General features: G+C 44.7%; 1 protein-coding gene across 2 annotated transcripts in view; it reads right to left on the reverse strand.

Moving 5' to 3' along the window:
• The window catches only part of LOC149335812 (cytochrome P450 3A14-like), a 29295-nt gene extending 13714 nt beyond the window's left edge, over positions 1-15581 (reverse strand). The window contains exons 1-7 of one of the 2 annotated variants that reach the window (XM_089552371.1): positions 15405-15581; positions 10349-10445; positions 4494-4546; positions 3870-3966; positions 3108-3233; positions 429-666; positions 162-292 (exon numbers count right to left, since the gene is read on the reverse strand). In XM_089552371.1, coding sequence (XP_089408497.1) covers positions 162-292; positions 429-666; positions 3108-3233; positions 3870-3966; positions 4494-4546; positions 10349-10445; positions 15405-15571 — 909 coding nt within the window. In that variant the 5' untranslated portion in view covers positions 15572-15581. Of the gene's footprint in view, positions 1-161; positions 293-428; positions 667-3107; positions 3234-3869; positions 3980-4493; positions 4547-10348; positions 10446-15404 lie in introns of both variants that reach the window. The other variant, XM_089552372.1, reaches the window with a different exon arrangement.
• Between the last annotated feature and the right edge of the window lie 6524 nt (positions 15582-22105).

Raw genomic sequence — 22105 nt, forward strand, 5'->3', positions numbered from 1 at the left:
GTGACTCTAATTAAAAAAATGTGGTGGAGTTTTAATGCAGTTAAACTGAGAAGACGTGCTAAAGCATGATTTTAGACTTGAGGGCTCATGATTTTGCTTAGCTGGGTCGTCGGCACATCTGGCGACGATATTAGTAATATGAGAACCGAAAGTGAACTTACCGTGGGGTCATTTTTTCTGAGCTGAACAACTTTGGCCGTCTGCATATCGAAATTTGTAAATGTATAATCCTCAAGCATGCGCGAGAGCCAGCAGATCGGCTTCATAATCACTGGCAAGGTAGTAGTACATTCTAAGGGAAAGAAACAAAAAAATAAACATGTCATCGTTTCTTGAAAAACATTTCGAAGTAGGCGCTGGCGAATATAAGATGGACTGCCGACTACATGCCTTAATAAGTAAATGCCAAAAATAAATGAGCAACTTACGTGCGGTCATATGAAAAAAGCCTTTCATGATACCCCTGAGGGTCTTTTTGGCGACTGCCATGAGCGGGTGATCAGTCTTTCCCTGAAAACGTTCGTCGATGCCGAACGAGCCCCGAGCTACGTAGTCCATGGAGAGCTCCTCGAACTTTCGGAGCATATGAACCTCTTTGCCGTTGTCGGCGTACTCTTCGAGCGACTTCACGAAGATCCCCGCGTCTTCTTCGATGTGAGGCATCATCTAGACAGTGTGAAATGATGAAGTTCCACGTTAGGAGCTTTGTTCGACCTAGTCAGTGAGGCGTTTTAAAAGTTTGGTTTATGTTTTTTGGGGATTTAACATGCGAAAGCAACTCAGGCTATGAGGGACGCCGTAGTGAAGGGCTCCGGAAGTTTCGACCCCCTGGGGTTCTTTAAGATGCACTGTCATTTGACCAACACAGTTCCCACTTCGAGTTATTGACCAATTCGCTCTCGCCCTACAATAAGCTTGTCGTCCCGGTTAGCTGGATTGGTAGAGCGACTGCTCCCGTGAAGTGGTGCTCCTGGGTTCGAACCCCGGACCAGGACGAATTTTTCTTTAACTACCAAGTTTCTGAGACAGCTGTTTAGATTTCCTTTGTAGCCGTTCGGCCGAGGCTCGGGTGGACGTCAATGAGTAAATACTCCCTTATTACAAATCTACTCCACCTTGGGGGATTCCTAAACATTTGACCAACACAGTTCGCACTTCGAGCTTTTGATCAATTCGCTCTCGCTCTACCATGAGCTTGTCGTCCCGGTTAGCTCAGTTGGTAGAGCGACTGCTCCGGTGAAGCGGTGGTCCCGGGTTCGAACCCAGGACCTGGACGAATTTTTCTTTAACTACGCAGTTTCTGAGAAAGCTGTTTAGCTTTCCTTTGTAGTCGTTTGGCTGTGCTAAGGTGGATGTCAATGAGTAAATACTCCCTTATTACAAATCTACTCGACCTTGGAGGATTCCCTTAAACATTTGACCAAGAGAAGGTGACTGTTTCTGTCCACAGGAATGTCAGTTGTCGCCCTTCAGTCCATGATTCCCCTCCCTAGCCAAGCCAGGGAAAGGCGCCGCAAGAATTGTAAACTTCCAAAGTTCGCGTGGTATGCCCCTCTTTTTCTCTCTAGAGTGCGTTAATCATTTGTGGAGAAAATTTATGTTGGATGCTTTATGGGGTTTTACGTCCCACGGCGGTTCAGTCTAGGAGGGACACCATAGTGTAAAGCTCCGGATAATTTTGACCACCTGGAGATCTTAACGTGCTCTGACTTCACAAAACTCACCGGCGACATTTGCGTTTTGACTCCATCAAAACGTGGCCGCCGTTGTTGGGTTCAGCTACTCCGGCGCAGTAGCCGAGTAACACTGAGCCACCACGGCAGGATTAATGCACGACGGAAATTTATCTGCCGCTGACACGCAGTGGGGGATGCTGTCGGCTTTGTCATTGCTTGATGATGTGCTTGTTCTCTGCGGCTCCACGAGAGCTCAGATAACGGCTTGCGGTCAGGATGGCGAGAAGCTACGAAGACCTCCGTAGGCCATTTCTTGCCTCTGCCGTCAGGTGCCGCTTTAATTGTGTTCTAAATAGCAACGAAATTTGTTCTCAACGGAACCCAATTGGCAGCATGAGCGAATTATTATTTACCGGAGCTGGTAATAACATCTGATACACTCGTGACTGATGATGACACAGGTGGCGGTTGACAAAACAAAAGAATCTACGTGAGGTAACCATCGTGAATTCGATTACTGTGCGTAGCCCGAACTTCTTCAGCGGAATGAAATATTGCTGACCACACGCATCAGTAAGCGGGAGGGCGTGGGGAACGTGCTACGCTTATCAGCCTGATTTGTTATCTTTATGCGTAAAGGAACATTCATTCTAACACAGTCTAGCACAATCGACTGTTAGCAGCAGTCATGGCACCTAGATTTAAAAAGTGCATGCTCTCCTCGCCCCAAACTACATCGAAATCTCGACCACGTTTAAAGAGATAACCAAGGGCTAAAAAGAAGGAAGTAGAGCCTTTCCTCCACCTCATCTAGAGCCCACTAGAGAACAGGCCACAACACTCAGAACGATCAAAGCAGGACCTGTCCTTAGTCCTCACAGACTGCACGAAATCTCCAAAGGAGAATTCGATTCGAAATGCCAAAATTGCAACACGTCTGTACCTGCTACACAGAAGCATATACTTTGGGCATGCAAGGGCAAACCGCCCACCCAAAGATCCCAATACCAGCTGCCTCACGAGAAACATGGAACAATTTAAGTCGTCAAACCTGGCAAGAAAACCGACCCTTCTCACCGGTTGGGCGGAGGAAGTCGCTCCCACTTGGGAGTCACTACCCTGCATGACCACTTAAATAACGCTATCAATAAAGTTTAGTACTACTACCAGATGGGTGACCTAGGTCCCTTGTTTGCTTTCCCGAGTAGCACAGCTAATGGGCCCAATAATGGGAATGCACTGGAAATGCACTGCGCTGGTCCTACAAATGGTCGGGGTGAAACCAGCCATTTGCAATATCGTCCCGATTGCCTGTGCTGCTGGGGTTTTCGGGTATTTTTCGCGCACGCCGACGCCGCCGACGAGGGCGACGCAGGGTTTACCGCTAAACGGGACGCCTAAAGGTATCGCGTTAAAATGAAAAGAATTTACCTGTTTCAGTTTACTGTCACTCATACCATACGCTACGCACGTGCGAATGCTCTTCCACTGAGACCCACCAACGTGCATGATGGATTTTTTCAGCACTGGATGCATTTGATCCGTCATCATTGTTAACTGGAAAGAGAGAGTTTCGTGCATGATTCAAAGGGGAGAGTTCATGTTTCTTGTCATTCCAACACTGCCTCGACACACGACTTCCTTTTTGGTGAGTAAGCCACCGCTACCAGCATTACGGAATTTATTCTTCTTGTCGCTGAAATAACCAGCTGACCACTAATGAATCAAGTCAGTTTTCTGATACCTGTGTTGATAAGTTCAAAGAAAACTCCATCTAACGCCGCGCATTTATTCTGCTTACAAAATTTCGTTTAATATACATGAAGCGTGTAGTGCAAACGATAAATCGTTCTCACATAATATAGATATAGTGCACATTGGTCCGAACCATACAAAGAAACTCAGCTGGTTGGTTCTGCACAATGTAAGTCCGCATAACATTAAAGGCAGGTATTGCTTTGTTGCACCATGATTACTGGCGTTGACAACGAGCATGCTGTTTATAGTTACTAAAAAAGAGTCACATCATGACATTATGCACGTACAAAGTAGCTCTGCTGATACTTAGCTACTAGTTACGCTATGTGCTTGTTAGCAGCGATGCCAATCAGAATGTGCAGTAGCATTGGCTATCAAAAGCTTTCGCCGGTAAGCGTTCTGAAAGCGAAATGTAATGTATCTGAATATACTTACGCCTCGATCCACGAAGTTCTGAAAGTTGCGAACGAAGACGTGTTCTATGAAATCGAGGTCTCTGAGGACAACGAAAGGCACGTCCCCGTTGTAGAACCTGCAAAGTTGGACTGAGAGTTGTGATTGTAGAAACTGATTGATTTAGTTCGTTGTTGATGCCAGTAGACTGTTATCGTTTAACTTCGTTTATTGAGAGAAATAAGAAACAATCAATCTGTTAGTTAAGAAGAGCTCGAAATATTACATGCTCATCGTTGGGGCATCACCGCTTGTTCTGCCCTTTTCATTGCCCCATCTAGCCGGAGCAGCTCTCCGCTTGCCTGAACCTTTGGCCCCTCTACCTCGTGCTCCCAGAGTCCCGTCGCTCCGAGGGGAGCCGCCTCCGGCCACAAACAAGCGATAGCTGTTTGAGTTTCGTCACGGGAAGCGGACTTACGTAAGAAAATGACATACAAAAGACACACAAGGTAAACAAGAAAAGAAAACGAAGCTTCTACAGTGATATCTTAGAAGCAAGGAGGTGCAAATGCAGCGAGGCTACGTGTTCACCGTGTAAAACTAAGCGAGATTATCGCAGTAAAAAATAGGCGCAAATAGAATGATTGATCTTTCCGACAAACTTACCCGAAAACATCGCCATATTGGTCTTGCCATTCAGCTATGGTTTTATAAAGGTGCTGTTCCAAGAGAAAGCAAAACAAGCATTAAGGTGTAAGGGTATGCATTAAAAAGAGCTAATTATATTGTAACAAGCTTTAACACCAAACTCCATACTGAAGAAAGGCTTGAAGAACAATACACGAAACGCGCTTTTTGTCGGAATACGGAAGCAGGTATGTGCGCGCAGAAGCGGCGCAGTCGGGTGCTTGACGGAACCCTGTCTCCAGAAGGGAAGCAAAGCATTGATGGAAACAGGTACTACACAGATCAGGAGACAAGAAAAACGAATTTATGTTTCGCGGCCTGTATGGGTCGCTTGCTGAAATGAAAGGAGAGGAAGAAGGTAGCTGCTTTTGTATAGGCGCGGTGTAGATGTCGTAATTAAAGTGCGCGGGCATCAGACATTTTCCAGCGTCGGATTTAGAAACAGCGTCATGGTGTAAATGGTCCCACAAACAGGCGCGTTTGCATGCGCTTCACCGTCGCGATGATCTTGGCCTAAGTCCAACCGGTGCGATGATTAGTATTGTGGCCCGCACGTTTATCCTGTGCCGCCCTTCCTGGTAAAATTGGTTTCTAACGATAAAACATACGTTCCTCAAGCGAAAACGTCATACCATAATCACGGTACTCGGTAGCGCAGCTGTTTTTTGTTTTCGTTGTGAACGTAGAATTGCTTTATTTTTTTTGCTCATTCAAATAATGAACAGGCTTCCTCCGCAGGATCTCCTTGACTTCGACTTGTGCTCGTGCTTCAGTAGCTTATGCAGCTCATTTTTGGAAAGTTAACTTTTCAACCGTTACACTCTCTTCGCTTTTTTTTTTTGCGAGGTTTGAAGAACACCGTAGCTGCACCGGCGCAGCGCTGACATTCTACGCACGTGCTTATGCTTATGTTTATCAAGTACACTTTTTCATTTTTTAATCCTTTCGAAAGCAACGACGATTGTTTATCCCCAGAAACGATGTTTGCCAGCGAAAATGCTGACTGCAAGATGACACAGCCCTCCTTTATAAAAATGGTCTATAGACTGTCTATGGACTTCTGATAGACTCTATTGCCTTCCTTATATTTCCTTGCGTCTATTCCTAGTCAATAGACTGTCCATAGACGAAAGCCTACTAAAAATGTATCGCCATAAATCTATAGATTGTCTTTAGACTGCCCATATGATTTGTATTGACTATAGACTAGTCTAAGATTTATGGATAGAGAGTCCATATACTTTGTAAACAAAATTCTATGGACAGTCCATAGATTGTAAAAAGAAATTTTTTAAGGGCTGTGGAGGCTTCAAGGACGAAGTGTGAAGCCATCAGCAGAGAGGAAATGAACAGAGGGACGAACAACGTTGTTTTCAGTCCGTGATATCTTGCTCTGCTTCGTTGTAAGCTACCAACTTTGATGGCACAGTTTGCTGCTCACGAAAATATGCCCTTTTGTAATCGAAGTCCATGAGAGTACGCAAGAAGTAAAAAAAAAAACAATTGGATATGATTGCTCACTAACAAGGGCACCATCACTATCCGTGTGTAGGTAAAGACGGCTGCTTTGAGAAAGGCATAGTGGCTTCGGAGCGATCGGCAGCTTAGAATGCGGCGATATGCCCATGAAGCTTTTCTAAAAGTGTATGGGGATGAATTGAGGGAGTGAGGGCATATACAGAATTTCATCTCGTTCCTGAGACTTTGTGGTTTGATACTCGCTGGCAGCGAAGCGGTGCTAGGAAGTCACGTACAGACAGCCGCGCGTCGCCTCGGCGCCGGTCATAGTCAGTCAGTAAATCTATCTTCGTGTTCGGCGGAAATACTAGAACACATTCCAGCGGCGATGGCGAGGGAAAAAACCGCGTCGGCATAGCGCTAGCTGGAATTGTGTTTCAGAACGTTGCCACGATCACGGCGGAACCGGCTGCGAAGCATAGCGCGTCATGTGGACGCAGCTAGATCAGCTTTTTTGCAAGAAGAGCGCCGTTGTAAGTGCGTTGCCTATGTTTTAAGGCTTATCAAAGCCTGCTGCGGAACGTACGACAATAAAGCAGCCACGCATTGCTGTAAAAAACGCGGAATGTGGTATAAAGTGTGACTGAGTTACACTTACGTTTTCCGTTCTACATACGGGTGATAACATTTACAGACCTATTTGTGCACGTTGACAGAGCTTAGTGCACCTGTATGTAAGGAAGTTAGCTGGCTGCTTCTTCGTTTTTCGTCATTGTTCTCTTCAGATTTTTGAGGATTCTTGCAGGTAAACGTCGGTTTTCTAACTTTAGTAAATTCTTTACCTTTTACTGACCGCCCCTCTTTACTAGGTTTTAGGCTGGATGTTTATGCTTTGGTGCGTTTTTTGCCAGTTCGGTTTTCTAATGAGCACTTACATTTTGAGGCATGCAAGAATCTATACAGGTAATTAATAACGATGCTCTGTTAATGTGACTGTGCAAAGTGCCCATTTCATCTTGCCCCAAAACCTTTACTGAGGCTCTACCTGTTAACACGTGGCTGCACAAGACAAATATTTTTGTATCTTGTGTTAACTGTCGTCTGCCAGATGTACCTTAAATTATTGAACACTGTTTTATTAGGTTCAAAAACGTGATTTTGTTCTGAGACGTGCTGCAAGGAATGCCTAGAAAGATTGTGTATTAAATTCGTGCAACTTGCACTAACTTGCTGTCACCAAATCTGATTTCGAACTCTATGGCATGATTTTCCTTATTCTTCTCTACATCTGCAAATTGCGCATGTTGAACCCCAACTTGGAGCCCATTGTCTTATCCAGAAGTCGCTTTAATCGAATGATGCTCCATCTAAGTGGTATTTATGAGATAAGTGACTTTCCACCAGTCTGATTTCCGTTGTATATGTACCCTGCATAAGTCGGCAACCGAACGTTTTCTTATAACTGCTACTCAGAGGCGCACAAAGCCTCTGAGAAGAGTTTCGAAGCATGTGCGGGCGTCGCATGACAGTGCGCCCCATCAGATGACAAATTCGGTTGCATTATGCTCGAGGCAAGGCTTAAGTGCGAAGTTTGCGTACCCCATAGCGGGTAATAGCTACGCGTGGCAGCGAGAAGAAAGTGCATGAGGGGGGAGGGGGGGGGGGGGGTCATGTGCTCAACTACACCACCATCGACGCCGATTGACTGGAAAAACGGGCCATTTAATGCTGCGCTGTTAAATCCAGCAGTTAACAGAGATCAATGTACTGTGCTGCTAGATGGCAGCACTGTATTTCTAAACAATTGCACACTTAATAGGAGTGACATAAGGGGGGATCCTGTTCCTCTAAAAAAAAAATTGTCACAATTATGCAATCTTCAGGAAACATGTATTTTTGTGTGCTGATTCTAAATATGTCATTTAGATTCATGTAAAAAAAATTCCTGTGCACGTATGCAATATGTCATGCAAGTATTTTGGAGAGAGCATTTCATTAATTTTGCTGCAGGGAACTTGCTGAAATGCATGCTATTGGTTTGTCCTGGCCTCAAGGAGTGCAACAAGGGTACAAACGTCAACCTGCCTATCATAGAAGTTGAGCTATGGGGTTTTGAAGTCACCCCTTCAGAAACTGGAAGAAAAGTTGGTGTCCGTGTTTCTGGGATGTCAACTTAACAACCTTAAAACTCAACACCTATGATAGGCAGGATGATAATCTTACCCCTATCTCACTCCATGATGTCAGGGCAAACCAACCATAAACATTCCAGCAAGTTCCCTGTAGCAAACTTTCTTAAAAGCTCACTCAAAAAAATTATAATATAATGCATAAGTTCACAAGGACTTGTTTTACATGAATCTAAATGAAATTTAGAACTGGCACACAAAAATACATAATTTTTGAAGACTGCGTGCCTGAGGGGAGTGAAGTATTGCTCCTTAGCATATCTTTGAAGCACAAAAGTGCGAATAGCAATTTCAATTTATTGTTGATTGACTTATGACTGGTGCTTTCACTTGTTCCCCGAAGCCTTTCTTGGTCACTGAGGGCGTATTCGATACTAAAGCTTACGCCACTTCTGTGCGCACGAGCGGAAAACTGGAACTGTTTGAAAAGCATACGTGATGTAAGCAGACGGAAGAACTCAGGATTTTTTGACCACCTATACAAGGCGCGTGAGGAACGTTTGCATCAGGTTATATTTCATAAAATAGTTAGTATTGCGCAGTAGTTGGTTTTAACGACGAAAATACTGATATTTAGTGCTAACAATGCGTTAGAGAGCTTGATTTTCGTTAGCATGGTAGTGGTCCGCGATGTGTTATCGTGACGCCCTTGCCTTTCACAGGCATAAATAATGGGTTTGTGCTATATTTTCAGAGTGGTTTGTTTTGTCAAGTAGCCAAGCTGAAAACAAGTTCTAGACGTGCTTCTTTCTTGGAGTATTAGTTATTCAATACCAAGGTTGTGCCATAGAAGACACATGGCGCTACTAGAAACGCGTGTATTTTTTTTTGCGATAAGAAGCCACATGCTACTGGTTTAAGCATTAAATTGTGTTGGCTTCTATTTCAGGGCAAACTAAGGCGAACATTATGGAAACATCGCAGAGCCTCCCATGCAAATAAACTTGAAGCAGAGTCTGCCCGATGCATTGTGTGCATTTCCGACACAATATGGGCCAGCTGAAAAAAAAACAAACTTTTCCTCTACAATAATCCTGACCAAGGTTTGCACTAGCACAGGTACGAAAAAAGCAGTTCCGTTCCGCATTCCTTCTCATGGTTCATCCTTCCGTTCACCGCTTCCATACACTCAGCGATGGTAGCGCTATGGGCGTGGCTGTTCACTGGGGTCGGACGAGCTAAAAGATAGAATGGTTCTACAATGTCGCCAACGGCAGCGTTACGTTGGCCCATACGAAGATAACAAGACGGTTAAGGCGGCTGAAACTATGTCCTTATATTAAAGTCGCGGATTCCTATCTTAAGGCTTTTATAGTTTCTTTCGAGAAACCCTTTCATCAGAAAGCGCGAAGTGAACATTGTTCGAACGCTTCGAATAGATACAAATATTTGATCTCGAGGCAAGAACACCAAACATCCTTGTGTTTAAAGTTGATCGCCGCGACTATGAAACAAAAAATTAGAGATCAATGTGGTGACCAGCATTTGCAGAATACGTAAGCATTGACGCCTCTTCGGCGCTCGTCGCCTCTGTTTGCATCTACTAAGTAATTTATCGACGGAATTAGTGCAATTATCTTATTTTTTAATTAAAGCTCGATTTATTTACTCTGATTATACGTTCTTTTATATCAGTCAACCATTTTGGTTTTTCAAATTTGGCGCCGTGGTTGCTCTCCCGTCCACTTACTACATCCCCGTCCAGCCTATTCAACCGTCCGATGTTTTCTGATAATGAATTAACTAATTAACCTATGTCAATGAAACATTAGTGTTTGGTTAATTATCACTCGTCAAATACATTTCAATTCATTTCAAACTTGATTTTCACCCTCTTCCCTTTTTTTCACTATTTTGCCGCCCATGGCTGTTTTCCCATCCACCCACTTTATCGACGTCCGGGCTATTTCGACGTTTTTTCGACATTTTTGTCTCTAATTAATTAACTACTCATCCTAGCAACATAATTTTTTTTGTGCAACATTCTCACATCACCCTCTAAGTTACAAACACTCGTTTGAGACTACCGCTTCTGAGAACGCCACAACTGCTTCGGACACGTTTTGCGGACACGTTTTGCGGACACGTTTTGCGGACACGTTTTGCGGACACGTTTTGCGGATACGTTTAGCGGACACGACCCCGCCGACATAGCCTAGAAATGCTTTCGCATTAAAATTCCATTACCTTTGAATGGTATTCCCGGATGTTACCCCAGATAAGGTTCGGTTTCGGTCCCGGGATGCCAAGCTTCTGGAAGTAGGAAAAGTGCCGCCGGCGCCATCTAAAAATAATAAAAAAACTCATAAATCTGCATATTTGTTTCCAAACATATTTTGAGCGCCGAGAGAACACAATAGTTTGACGGAAGAAAACATTTGCAATTTGTAGTGACGCGTAGCAGTGCGTAGAATAAAACATTCTACTCTGTAACAACTAACAGTTGCGGTGCAGACGCCGCCAGACTAAAGTGATTGATTCTGCCATGGCTACACGACCATCACGAAGAAAATTTTTTATACTTCTCAGTGCCTAGAGAAAGGAACCTCCTAGCGAGGCTTTCATTTAGTTCTTCATCCATTAATTTACTCTTTGGGTGCCGTGTTATATGCTATTCAGTACATCGTTAATGTTAATACTATATTTAAAATAGGAAATGGTTACAATGTAGCTTATAAAACGAACAACACTGAGCAAAAAAAAAAGGAACAACAATATGTTTAGCTGTGTTCAGCAACGGAAAAATGATGTTCGGTAACTTCATTTCTAAACCTGTGTGCTGTGAGCTTCAGACATTGTTTTCAGACAACCTGCTCTGCCTAGGCACTACAATTATTTGGCTCACAACATGGAAGTGCATTTGAAAGGTATTTGCGACTACTAGTAAATGCTTAAGGTTTCCATGGTCGGCTCTTATCATCAGCATCATATTATTATCAGCAGGTACGGAAACATTGCTCTCTATTTGGAAGGAAACTGATTTCTCAACCATTCCTGACCACACGCTACTAAATACATAGAAAGGCGCCATTCTAAGACGTGCAAGAAAGAAGTGGGTGCAACCAAATGTATAATAATCAGTACCAAGTGTCAGTGTACCACGCTAAACTGAATCTGATTGTGCGAAGTTGAGCGCATCCTATCTTGCTAAATTCGCCATACGCGCACCCGTGAGAACCCCCTTTTAATCTTTATTGTTCCACTCAGAAGATTAAAAAAAAGACATAAAAAAAGAGAGAGGGAGCCCGAATCTATCTTGTTTAATTACATCTTACACGTTGGGCTATTAGGGTCAAGGCAGGTTGCCATTTGACGCATACAAATCTTACACTTGTTGCCGCAGTAAATAAGTAGGTCGAAGATTTGGCCATTTCCTGCCTCGTTGCTCTTAATTAAATTGGCACAGATACCTGGCTTCGACTGCTTATCAGGAAAGGGAGCCAGCAGCTTCTTTTCCTGGGTTTCAGCAGCTTTGCTAGCGAATAGTAGTTCTTCGAGGCCGTTGTTAAACAGATACACGACGATGCTACTTCAATGCACTCCAAATCTTTACATCAATGCCCGAGTCTCTTTAAAAAAAGCATAAAAAGAGAAAAAAACGAGAAAGATCGACATGGATGCAGGCGCCACAAGAAATAAGAGATGACGGCGAGTTCCTGGCAGGTTATTTATTCTTTCCTAGGAGCCACTACAAGCTGAGTCCCGAATTGCGCAGCGCTGTGAGAGCCACAAGTGTCGACAACGAAATGGAAGGGCGATCGAGCAGACAAGGGAAGGGAAAAAGAAGGGCTCGTTATAACATGCATGAACGTAGCCAACAGACACCGAAACCAAGGAGGATAGGGGAAGTTTTTCGTTCTTCATTTGTGATATTCATCAATCGGAGATTCTTGTGGTAATTATTATTGATTATTCTCATAAAGATAATTGATTATAAAGCAGCAGAAAAACGACCACATACTGCTGGTGGGATCAGAACCCACGACCTCCGAATTTCACGTCCAGTGCTTCGTCACCTGAGCTATGGCGACGTCTGTCCAGTCTTCTGCTTTAGGGAATATTATGTGTAGTGTAACCGAACCTTGAGAGTGTTCACCAGCGCCACCTTCGTCCATAGAGGCGAGTGTAGTGCATCCTGCATTACTGCGAGTGCCACGTAGGGGCGTGATCGAAGGATGAGAGCGGAAGGTGTGCGGAAACCCTCTTATGCTGCCTATGGCATCGTGACTGCCATAACTGAGGCGTTCGTTAGCTATTGAGGAGACAAGGGAAAGGAAAAGAAGTTGTTATGACATACATGACGGAAGCTAACAGTCACCGAAACCAAAGAGCATAAGAGATGTCTTTTGTTGCGAAAGCAACACTACGCAAATCGCCGAGCCATTTCGCCGAGCTGACGAAAGGCCACAGTGCACATGCGCGAGGAGCAGTGACGTCACACGGCGCACAGCTGGCGCACCGGCGCCGTTGCTGCGCAGGTGACTCACAGGTGCCGCCGCCGTGCTCGCCAGTTGCGCATGCGCAGCAGCGGCGCATAGCTAGCGTGCCGGGGCCGCCGCCGCTGCCGCGCGCTCTCCATCGCCTCTCTCTCTCTCTCCTCGTTGCTTTCGCAATCCTCCAGGTTTAAACAGAGCTAAACCACTGCCAATTTTTTTGTTCTTAATTTGTGGTTTTTATCAATAGGAGATTAAAGAGGTTATTATTTTTTATTATTCTGTTAAAGATTACTGGTTATAAAACGGAAGAAAAACAACCACATGCGGGATCCGAGGATATATCAAAAGCTATCAGAGCTCATGATGAGGAAGATGTTAGGTCACGACTAGCTGGTGCCAATTAGACTTGGAGATGCAGGGAAGCTATATCAAGCTTGGACAAACACAGGGCTAAAGACAAGAGAGAAATACTGATGATGGGAGATAGCACAGCGCGTAAAGAAAACGAAATTGAAGCTTGGTTGAGGCAAACCACCACCTCTCTTGGAAAGGCTGATGCGTCATACGGAGGACAAAACGCTTCTCTAGAAAACGTTGTGGGCGTGTCTGGCGCTTATCACGTGATATCTAGCGCTTACATTTAGTTAAAAATGATCTGGATGTAAGCATGTGTAGTCAAACTTGTAAGATTTCATCGACATTTTTCACCTTCTTGATGGCAGTGAGTTTACGAGCTGCGGAACGCACTGTTCGGTCGTTCTAGACATGTGTTTTGCCCTCTGTACATGGGCGAGATAGCACACTTCCGAAGAAAAAAAAATGATTTAATGTAAGAACGATGCCACCAAAAGCCACACGTTCTTCAGCTTTATTGCAGAACGCGCTCAAGAAACGGGGAACGTCATCGACAGGGATAACCTAACAATCCGGGACACAGATAAGTGTTTATTATCATGTCTGCCCTTCGAACCTTTCCATATACCAGAGACGACCAAGAATGCTGTTAGCAGGACGATGGGCAATCTGCCTGATACCTACACCGTCACTAACGCTTATAGAAGCGGTCCCAATCCATCAGTCCTCTTTGTGAACGGTTACCCGCACGGGGCCTGAAAGGTCAATGTTTTGAACTATCTTTTTTTGTCTTTGTCGACTGTGTTTTTCGTTTTATTGCTTTGCTTCCCCCTTGAAAGAAAGAATTATGTTGAACCCACTGCTAAGAAATGTTATAACAGAAACCGAGCAACAAGAGTGTAAGCATACGCTATATGCACCTTGCTGTGGCAATATACATCTTGCTGCTATGTCTGTTGAGGCTTGTCGCTTTGCTTTGCTGTGACAAACTGCTGAGTAGCCTTGCGCACCAACAGGTTAGTTGTTAACTACAGATGTGCGAAATCAGGAAAAGTTTGGTTTGGTTTATTGGGTTTATACTGGTGTGGCACCACAGGGACAGGGACAGAGACAGAGTGACAACACAAGTGCTCACTAACAACTGACAAAATTTATTAAAAGCATAAGGAAGTCGGCAGATGTATGCGTGAGTTTGCCATCCTTGCGGCTGCTTGACGCCGAGGTTGATTATCTTCAAAGAACACTAAACCATGAAAACAGGTAAATTCGTCGTGATTTAACGCGTGTTCTTGCCTGTAACCTTTGTACCGTGTTATGACTGTGCATGTAACCATAGGTTTTGTCTATATATTTTTTGTGCTTTTAATAAATTTTGTCAGTTGTTAGTGAGCACTTGTGTTATTGTCACTCTGTCTCTGTCCCTGTCCCTGTGGTGCCACACCAGTATGAATTCGTACCAACTCGCCCAATTTTCAACCCTTTTGAACTTTATTGGGTTTAACGTCTCAAAGCGACTAAGGCTATGAGGGACGCCGTAGTGGAGGGCTCCGGAAATTTCGACCACCTGGGGTTCTTTAACGTGCACTGACATCGCACAGTACACGGGCCTCTAGAATTTCTCCTCCAAGGAAATTCAACCGCCTCGGCCGGGATCGAACCCGCGTCTTTCCGGTCAGCAGCCGAGCACCATAAACACTGAGCCACCACGGCGGCGAAATCAGGAAAAATCAGGAAAAGTAACGACGTTGTTGAGCAATAATATAAAAAGAAGGACGCTTGAAACTACTTCAGGTCTGACAAAACTTGTGCACAGCAGGGATGGAGACTGAGCAAAAAGAACAGAAAGCGCAAATATTCAACATTCTTACCTCTCTGCCAACAGTTGTAGCAACTAATTGAACTCATACTATCGACAAATACCCGCGCTGTTGTAACTTGCTAAACATTAGTTTCTTTCGAGAAGGGGCAGCTGTTTAAAGATTATTGATTTACATATCTACGAGTGCAGTGCAGGAAAAGCATAACATTCTAAAAGAACAGATTGCAAGATACTTGACGCGATGCACTTTCACAGGTGTGTCTTACCGGAAAGACCAGGGAGGGATGTGAACCTACAAGGTACAGGGCACGATAAATTTACGACTGTTATGTTTTTATAGCGTTAATTCACGCCGTTTTGTTAGTACTTGCCCGTACTGTTAGTGGGCGTAAAGCTCCCATGTTGTCAAGTTCTAAAGGACAGAGGAATGAAAGACGCGACACCCACATGTATTGCCCATTTCAGCCGTTAATCCCCGAACCGGATCTCGACTCCAACACAGAAATCTTGCTATAACGGGCTAAATACTAGCGTGGTAATAAGCACATTCCTGCCTTTAATCTTAACTTCGGAGGAGAGCTCTCTCTCCTACTGCCCAATTACCCAACGAGCCTTCAGGCTGCCTTTTACTTACATTAAGAGGGCCGCCAGCAGCGCTGTGGAAAGGATCAGCAGCCCGCCCGCGACAAACATCTCCGAACGAGTCCCAGCGGCAGAATAGAAACAACCGCGAAGCGGCAACGGTGGTTCTACTTTCTCCGGGGGAGGAGGAAAAATGACCTTGCTGTGCCATCGCCCCATTCACCAACGATCTATGTTTGCCGCAGGCGCTGTGCCGGATTCGTCTTATCTTTGCCGGATAGAGCGACGCGCTGTGTCTATGTTTGCAGCATACATCTAGTCGTTGCGTAGTGTCATATTATCAGTCAGTTCTTCGAATGATTCTGCGAACACTCTTGCCGAGTAGATGTGCGGAGTTTTTCTTTAATGCACGTTGTGAAAGGCTTCACCAAAACGAAAAGATGCTGTTTTTGTTGGTTTTTGTTTTAAAGATGGCGGCATTAATGCGCAGCGGCCACCAGCCGCCGTGGTTGAGTGGGTGCGGCATGCAGTTGCTGGGTCGAGGTCGTTGGATGGAAGTCGGCCGCGGCGGCCCCGCGTAAACGGTGGTGAAACTCTTAAAGGCGGCCGTTGCTGTGCGACGTAAGTGTGGGTTAAAACCTTTAAGGCGCTTTATCCGCAATTTTTAACATTGCGAACTCACAGCTTTTGCTGAGAGTGGGCTCCACCTATCAGGATAATTTTTTAGGTGACTTTAAGTTCCTTCCTAAATCAAATAGGATTGGTTTAATGACAACTAGCGAACAGTGAGCGTGGAGCTTGGTCTCACGTCTTCTGCCATTTTCTTGAAGGCAGTCTTTGCATCAGTACTTATTGTTAACGTTTTTACTAAATTATAGAAATATTTGCGCCTTCTAAACGAAAATTTTTCCACCAACCGCATGGATTATTTTTATGAATTCTGGTATTTTAACGTTACAGCTTCTGGGTATTTCCACTTTCTGATAGAAATCTTGCACATGCATGTAAAAATTTAATCATATAATATTTAGATCAAAAAGAGGACAAAATTTATAGTTTTGTTTCTCTTTATACATAGAAAAAATATTTGTTTCGAACCGAAGTATTAGGTGACGCTTGAAATGGTTACAGATCCAGGGGTTCCCAGTTCATCACGACCATCCAGCGACGAGTGTTTGACAGTGCAGCCAGAGACGCAACAGCTTCGAGACATCAAATCCTCATAGGGAACCTGGGCTGCCAACGGATAGAAAATGAATCTGGGGCGCCTCGATAGGCGTGCCCTCTGCATGGAGGAGGACGGGACGGGGGACTTGCGCATTGAGGCACCCTTATAACGCACGTTTTATAACGCATGAAGTTTTACTCAGGGCACAGTAACGAAAACATACCTAGGCGTGAAACAAATGACTGTTTCGAGCCTCAGTGCATGCGTAGTAGCCTATGGCCGTGTACGAGAGCCAATCCATTAGTTTCATCGAGGTTTTCACTCTATGCTTTCGAGACTAAGAGCGCACGTGACTTCGACAGGTGCCTCATATATCTTATGCAACAGCAGGCTAACTTTGGCGGCACTGCTAACATGACGCTGCTATAAATATATAGGACGTGTCTTGCGTGATAAAGAAGGGTGGCAAGCCGTTGTACCCCGAAAAGACGCATGCGTGGTGACGACACAGTGACCAACTGTAGCGTGGCAGTCGACCTGCGAACGTGCTCTTCATCTTCAGGTCTTCAAAACTGTTCAGTATCGGAAGTTGTTCTATTCAGTACAGCGCACGAAGGTTGCGATTCAGCAAAAACTAGAAAAAACATGTACCTGTTGGTTGGTTGGTTGGTTTATGGGGTTTAACGTCCCAAAGCGACTGTATCCTCTTGTGGGCTAGGAGAGATTTCCGGCCTCGATGACTTTAACGGCGTTACATTGTGACAGCTTGAACATACCCCCCCCCCCCCCCCCCCCCTATTAGTGCACCTGCTACGGACATCCGTGACAAAACAAAAACGGTTTGGTACAGCTGTACGGAAGAGCTAGGCAGTGGACGGAAAGGACAAAATGAAACAAAGGGCTAAAAAAGCGGGAACCAAAGCCAATAACAACTTCCTGCGCGCAGGCAGAAGGTAAGTCGATAAAAGCCACCGCCATCTTAATGACCACCTACCCATAAGGCAGCCCCGGAGGGCGACAGTTATCGACCTGCTTTAAAAGCGGCCACCATCATGCGGCTGCAAGTGACAGTCATGCCGACTGCGTTGTACTATCCGCGAAAGTGTAAAAATATGCGCAGCCAACCCTCCGTATGGGGGCTCCGAGGAGAAGGGATTGGGGGGAGGGGGTGTGAGGAAAGAAGACGACGCAACCTGTCCAGAACACAAGAGTCCGTACCTGTTGCCAAGCTGAATTCAGTTCCCGTTTGCTGGCTTTCGCAGAATTCGCATGCACCAATAATGGGAAAATAGGAGCCAGTCCGGAGCAGGCGAGAACATTTTGACAGAGCCATTTTTGGGATTATAAGGCCGTGATTCTCACTACTCACAATGCATGAGTGGGGTCAATGGTGAATAAATTGGATTTAAACGTGATAGTGCCTCCATATCTAGTCCTCAATATGCACATTGTTAGGCCTGTAATCGGCATTTATTGCTGGAGCCTAAGCTGGGATGCAACAGCTATAAAAATTAAATGACTGTTTTCCACATGCGAACATGACATTTTCATGACATTCCACATGCGAACATGCTGACTTCAATAGTGAGGCTAAACTCAACCGCATTGACCTACATTTCTTGACTTGCTGCCTCCGGTACGTAAATGGCATACGGGGAAAATAGTTTACCTATTTTGTAGTTACAAAGGCCTTTTTTGAACCAAACATTTAGTGCGAGTGCATCTGGAGGAGGTAACGGCGCAGAAAATGACATCCAGGCCTAGTAAAATTGTTGTTGGTGTTCCTGTACATGGAGCAGTGTGAGAACGCCTGGCGTCGGGCGTTTGCGTTATATTTGGCGCAAGCACTCACTGACGAGCGAACGAAGAACCATTTCGCGATTTTATAGTACAGGACGTTGATGTGATCGTTGAAGTTTCCCGATCGTAAGCCAGGCAGGTGACATGCATCCTGTCAAGGCAAAACGTACACTACGTCGCGTGATGGTCCGTACATTTCGCCAAGCAGCTCTGAGTCACCCAGAAGCAATGGTGCTGCTTGCTAACTTGTTTCAACACAATGAGGACGCTTTGTATATTGTGCGATCTCGGCCTGTACTACACGCCGCAAATTTTACGGAAAGGTTGCGGATGTTTACTGCTAGCAGACCGGATTCTCACAACCTGTTTCCTGTCAAGCATATTAATCGGTGTCCATTCGATGCGGGCCACCTGTAACTACATTCTTCTCTGTTTCTATGTTAATTTATGAAGTTCCTTTTTTCTTGTTATTCACTGGGCGGATCTCAGCAGAAGCTTCTAAACACCCTAGGCCAGTGTATTGCATTTTGGTGTTTCCGTTACTCTTCATGCTGAGTGGTTTGCGTAATTATGAGGCATTGATATATGAACGAGTAGCGGCTGCGTTGGTGCCAGCAGTTCCTGAGCTTTCTCGCTCTATGTGCATAACTTATTAGGCTTTATTTTTTAGTTAATTTACTTGTAATTAGTATTAGCTTAAACGCATCCACATCATAACTTTTTGAGCAAAAATTTCAGCAAAATATCTCTTCCATTTACCACATTTTGAATTTTATATATTTGTTTTGTGTACCGTGATATTACCTTAAATATTGTGTTTCCTTCCAAGAGTTGATTTACGCCGACGTTTTGCATATACGTTTGCTATATCCTTACCAGGATGTTCTAGTTTTCCTGTTTTGTTGCCTGGATTGCATTTTGTATAATGTTTTCCTCAGCACGAAAGATACGACGAATATAATGCTACCGCTGTAATGCTGCAGCGGACGAATGTAGCTAAATAAATAAATAAACAAACAAATAAATAAATAAGTGAATAAAACTATATGTAGAGGTCCTTTAGAAAGCAGGATAAATGGTAGGGCATAGTTTTTAGATTAAAGGGTGCAGGTTGAGCGGTATAAAAGCACGGTCTAAATGATTTGACCAGTTTCTGAATGTTTACTTTTGTTGGCAGGATTCCGAAAAAAGACCCGTGTTTGCAGAACCGATACCACTACCTCGTGATTGTTGCTGTCCCGCACTGAGCAAAGGATGTTTGTGGAAATCGGTTGAAAGAACAATAGTTTTCACGTTAAACAGCGCAATGTTATTTTATACCATAGCTTGTGACCATGCCTGTTCAATTTCTGTAGGTTGATTTATTGGAGGAAAGGAAATAAAATTAAAGGCATACCGTCCTCAGCGGAACTCATTTTTCCCCCAACTGAAAAGTGAGACTATATGCGAATCCTCTGGATAACATTTGACTCCTTATCTGGAATACCAAACCCCTTGAACTGTGAAAAGTGTCGCCAACGCCACCTGGAGCACAATGAAACAATAGGAGGAAAGAAAATAGCGCTCCGATAATGTCGTTTGAACTCGGGTTCAATGCAACCTGAAGAGCTCTTCAGGCTTCTAAGCTTGCACAGACGTCTGTAGATGCGTCACTAAAGCTGCGCTGTTCTAATCGAGTGCACTCCCCGCCTTTTGAAAGCATCGCAAGCCTTCCGCGTTATCTGACGCAGGATGCGTGCTGGGTCAAGCCGTCGTAAAGAAAAGCTGGTGTCCGTCTATATGGGCTAGTGTGTAGAGTATGGGTTCCTGTTTAAGTAAGCAATTGAAAGCCTCCTTTACCAATAGCTTCGAGTGGGATTCGAACCGGCGGAGGCGCTAACACACCCCGTTCGCTGGCCGCTACTTTAGACTACTCGACCATCGTCGTAGCCTTACATCGTAGGTTCTAAGCTGCGAGCGTCTATCGCTGTGCCTTGGATGTTGTTTTCATCAGTTTACATCCGGGCACAAGTCATTCCAAAAGCGAGAAAACGCAGACAACGGCAAGTGAGAGCCGAAGTCAAAACTCCATCTGAGGAACATAGAGCCGGAACTGCGGGAGATTTGAATGAGAGCAGTAAGATTAAACTAGGGAGCAATTACTCATTAGTATACACCTCAGCACATCCATACGGCTACAAACGGCTGAAACAGCTTACAATGTGAGGGTACAAGCAATGACCGTTCGTTTTGCAGTGCAGTGCACGTGACATTACGGGAAAAACTGCGCTGAAATATTTTTTTTTCATGTTCTGAGACAATAAATATCGCTTATAGAGATTCATTGCAGCACAGAGTTGTATAGATTTCTCGAGCGTGCCTTTAGCTCCTTTATGAACGTATAGTTTCATATTCTTTCCTCTTCGCTGCCACTAGCGTCTTTCTCAAACATTATTTTGTCTTCTTTATTTGACATATAACTGGACTGAACATTACAAAATCAGAGGAGGGCAGTCTAATCAACTTTAAACTTGCTCTGCCACCATCGTTTACTTGACAAAGCTGAATGTTGCGTTCTTTTTTTTTAAATTGAAATAAACGAGTGATCCAAGGTTCGATCTTAGCGCCTTTTTACCTCTACGCTGCAGCGTAATCTCACTCAGCTGCGGCGCGACTCCCACGCTTGGAATTATTGCACTGTATCGTTACACAGGGCAACCGCCTTGTGAAAATGTCCGTTTCGGAACATTTTATTCTTATTTCAACAAACACGGCACTGTATAATGGAAATCTCAGCCCCTGTTCAGAATCCTCTGAAAACGATATGACTGAAAATACAAACTCTTCAAGAATAGCAGTTCTATTTCACAAACGGGCTATAAATTGTCTTGACTTCAGTCGATGCCCATTGTTTAATTATTGGGTGGTTTTGGAACAAACGTCACATAAGGCATCGACATGCCGCTGGCTTTCATGTGCGCTTGAGATTAACTAGTAATTAAATCCTGTGAAGAAACCAAGACCAATACCTATAACATTCTTTATGCTAAATGAACCACGTCTCCTACTGAAGCACCAAATGAAGCAAGGCTTAGAGGCGCGTAGCTGGCATTTTTCCCGCACTCATCATAACGCTTTCAACTTAACTGTGTAAACAGTCAGCGCCGTAGAGAATTCACCCGTCAAGGCCAGTAGATCACGACGCATTTTTTTAGCGAGCTTAGAACACGAATGCGCACGAATGATACGGCTATAGGAGAACCAAACAGGCGCGTCCCACTCTGCTGCTGAATGTGGTGTTGCCGTGTTTTATTGCATAATAATCATATTTAAAGCTCTGACCCTTCTTCGCCCGTTCCTCACTTTCGCGTCATCGGCGGAGTCGGCACCGTCCGCAACAAATATTCTAAGGAAGATGAAGACGAAGAGCCGATTGCGCTTATTCGTAATCGCTAATCACCCGCGCTTGAGCTGCCCACAGCTGTTAGTGGTTCCTGCCCGGTATGAGCTGCTCCGCGTGCTTTTCGTCCCTTCAACCTTAATCAGTACTTCCCCTCTTCAAATAGACTAATGTACTTAGGGCATTAGCACTCCCTAGGACGTTCTTCCGTTTCGCGCCATCAGCGTTGGCGCCGTCCGCAGCACAGACCTTCGCATCGAGCCATGATGATGCCTGCCACTACCCGCACGGCTTGTTCATGTTTTAGCGGGGGCATTATCGGCGGTGGTTCGCTCGGCGAACTCCACAGCTTGTCAATTCGGTACTGCGGCTGGCCGCGCCGCTGTATGTAGGTGACGCGTGTAGC

Source organism: Amblyomma mixtum, chromosome 7 (genome assembly GCF_055824585.1).
Source record: "Amblyomma mixtum isolate Tamu chromosome 7, ASM5582458v1, whole genome shotgun sequence".
Taxonomy (NCBI): Eukaryota; Metazoa; Arthropoda; class Arachnida; order Ixodida; family Ixodidae; genus Amblyomma; species Amblyomma mixtum.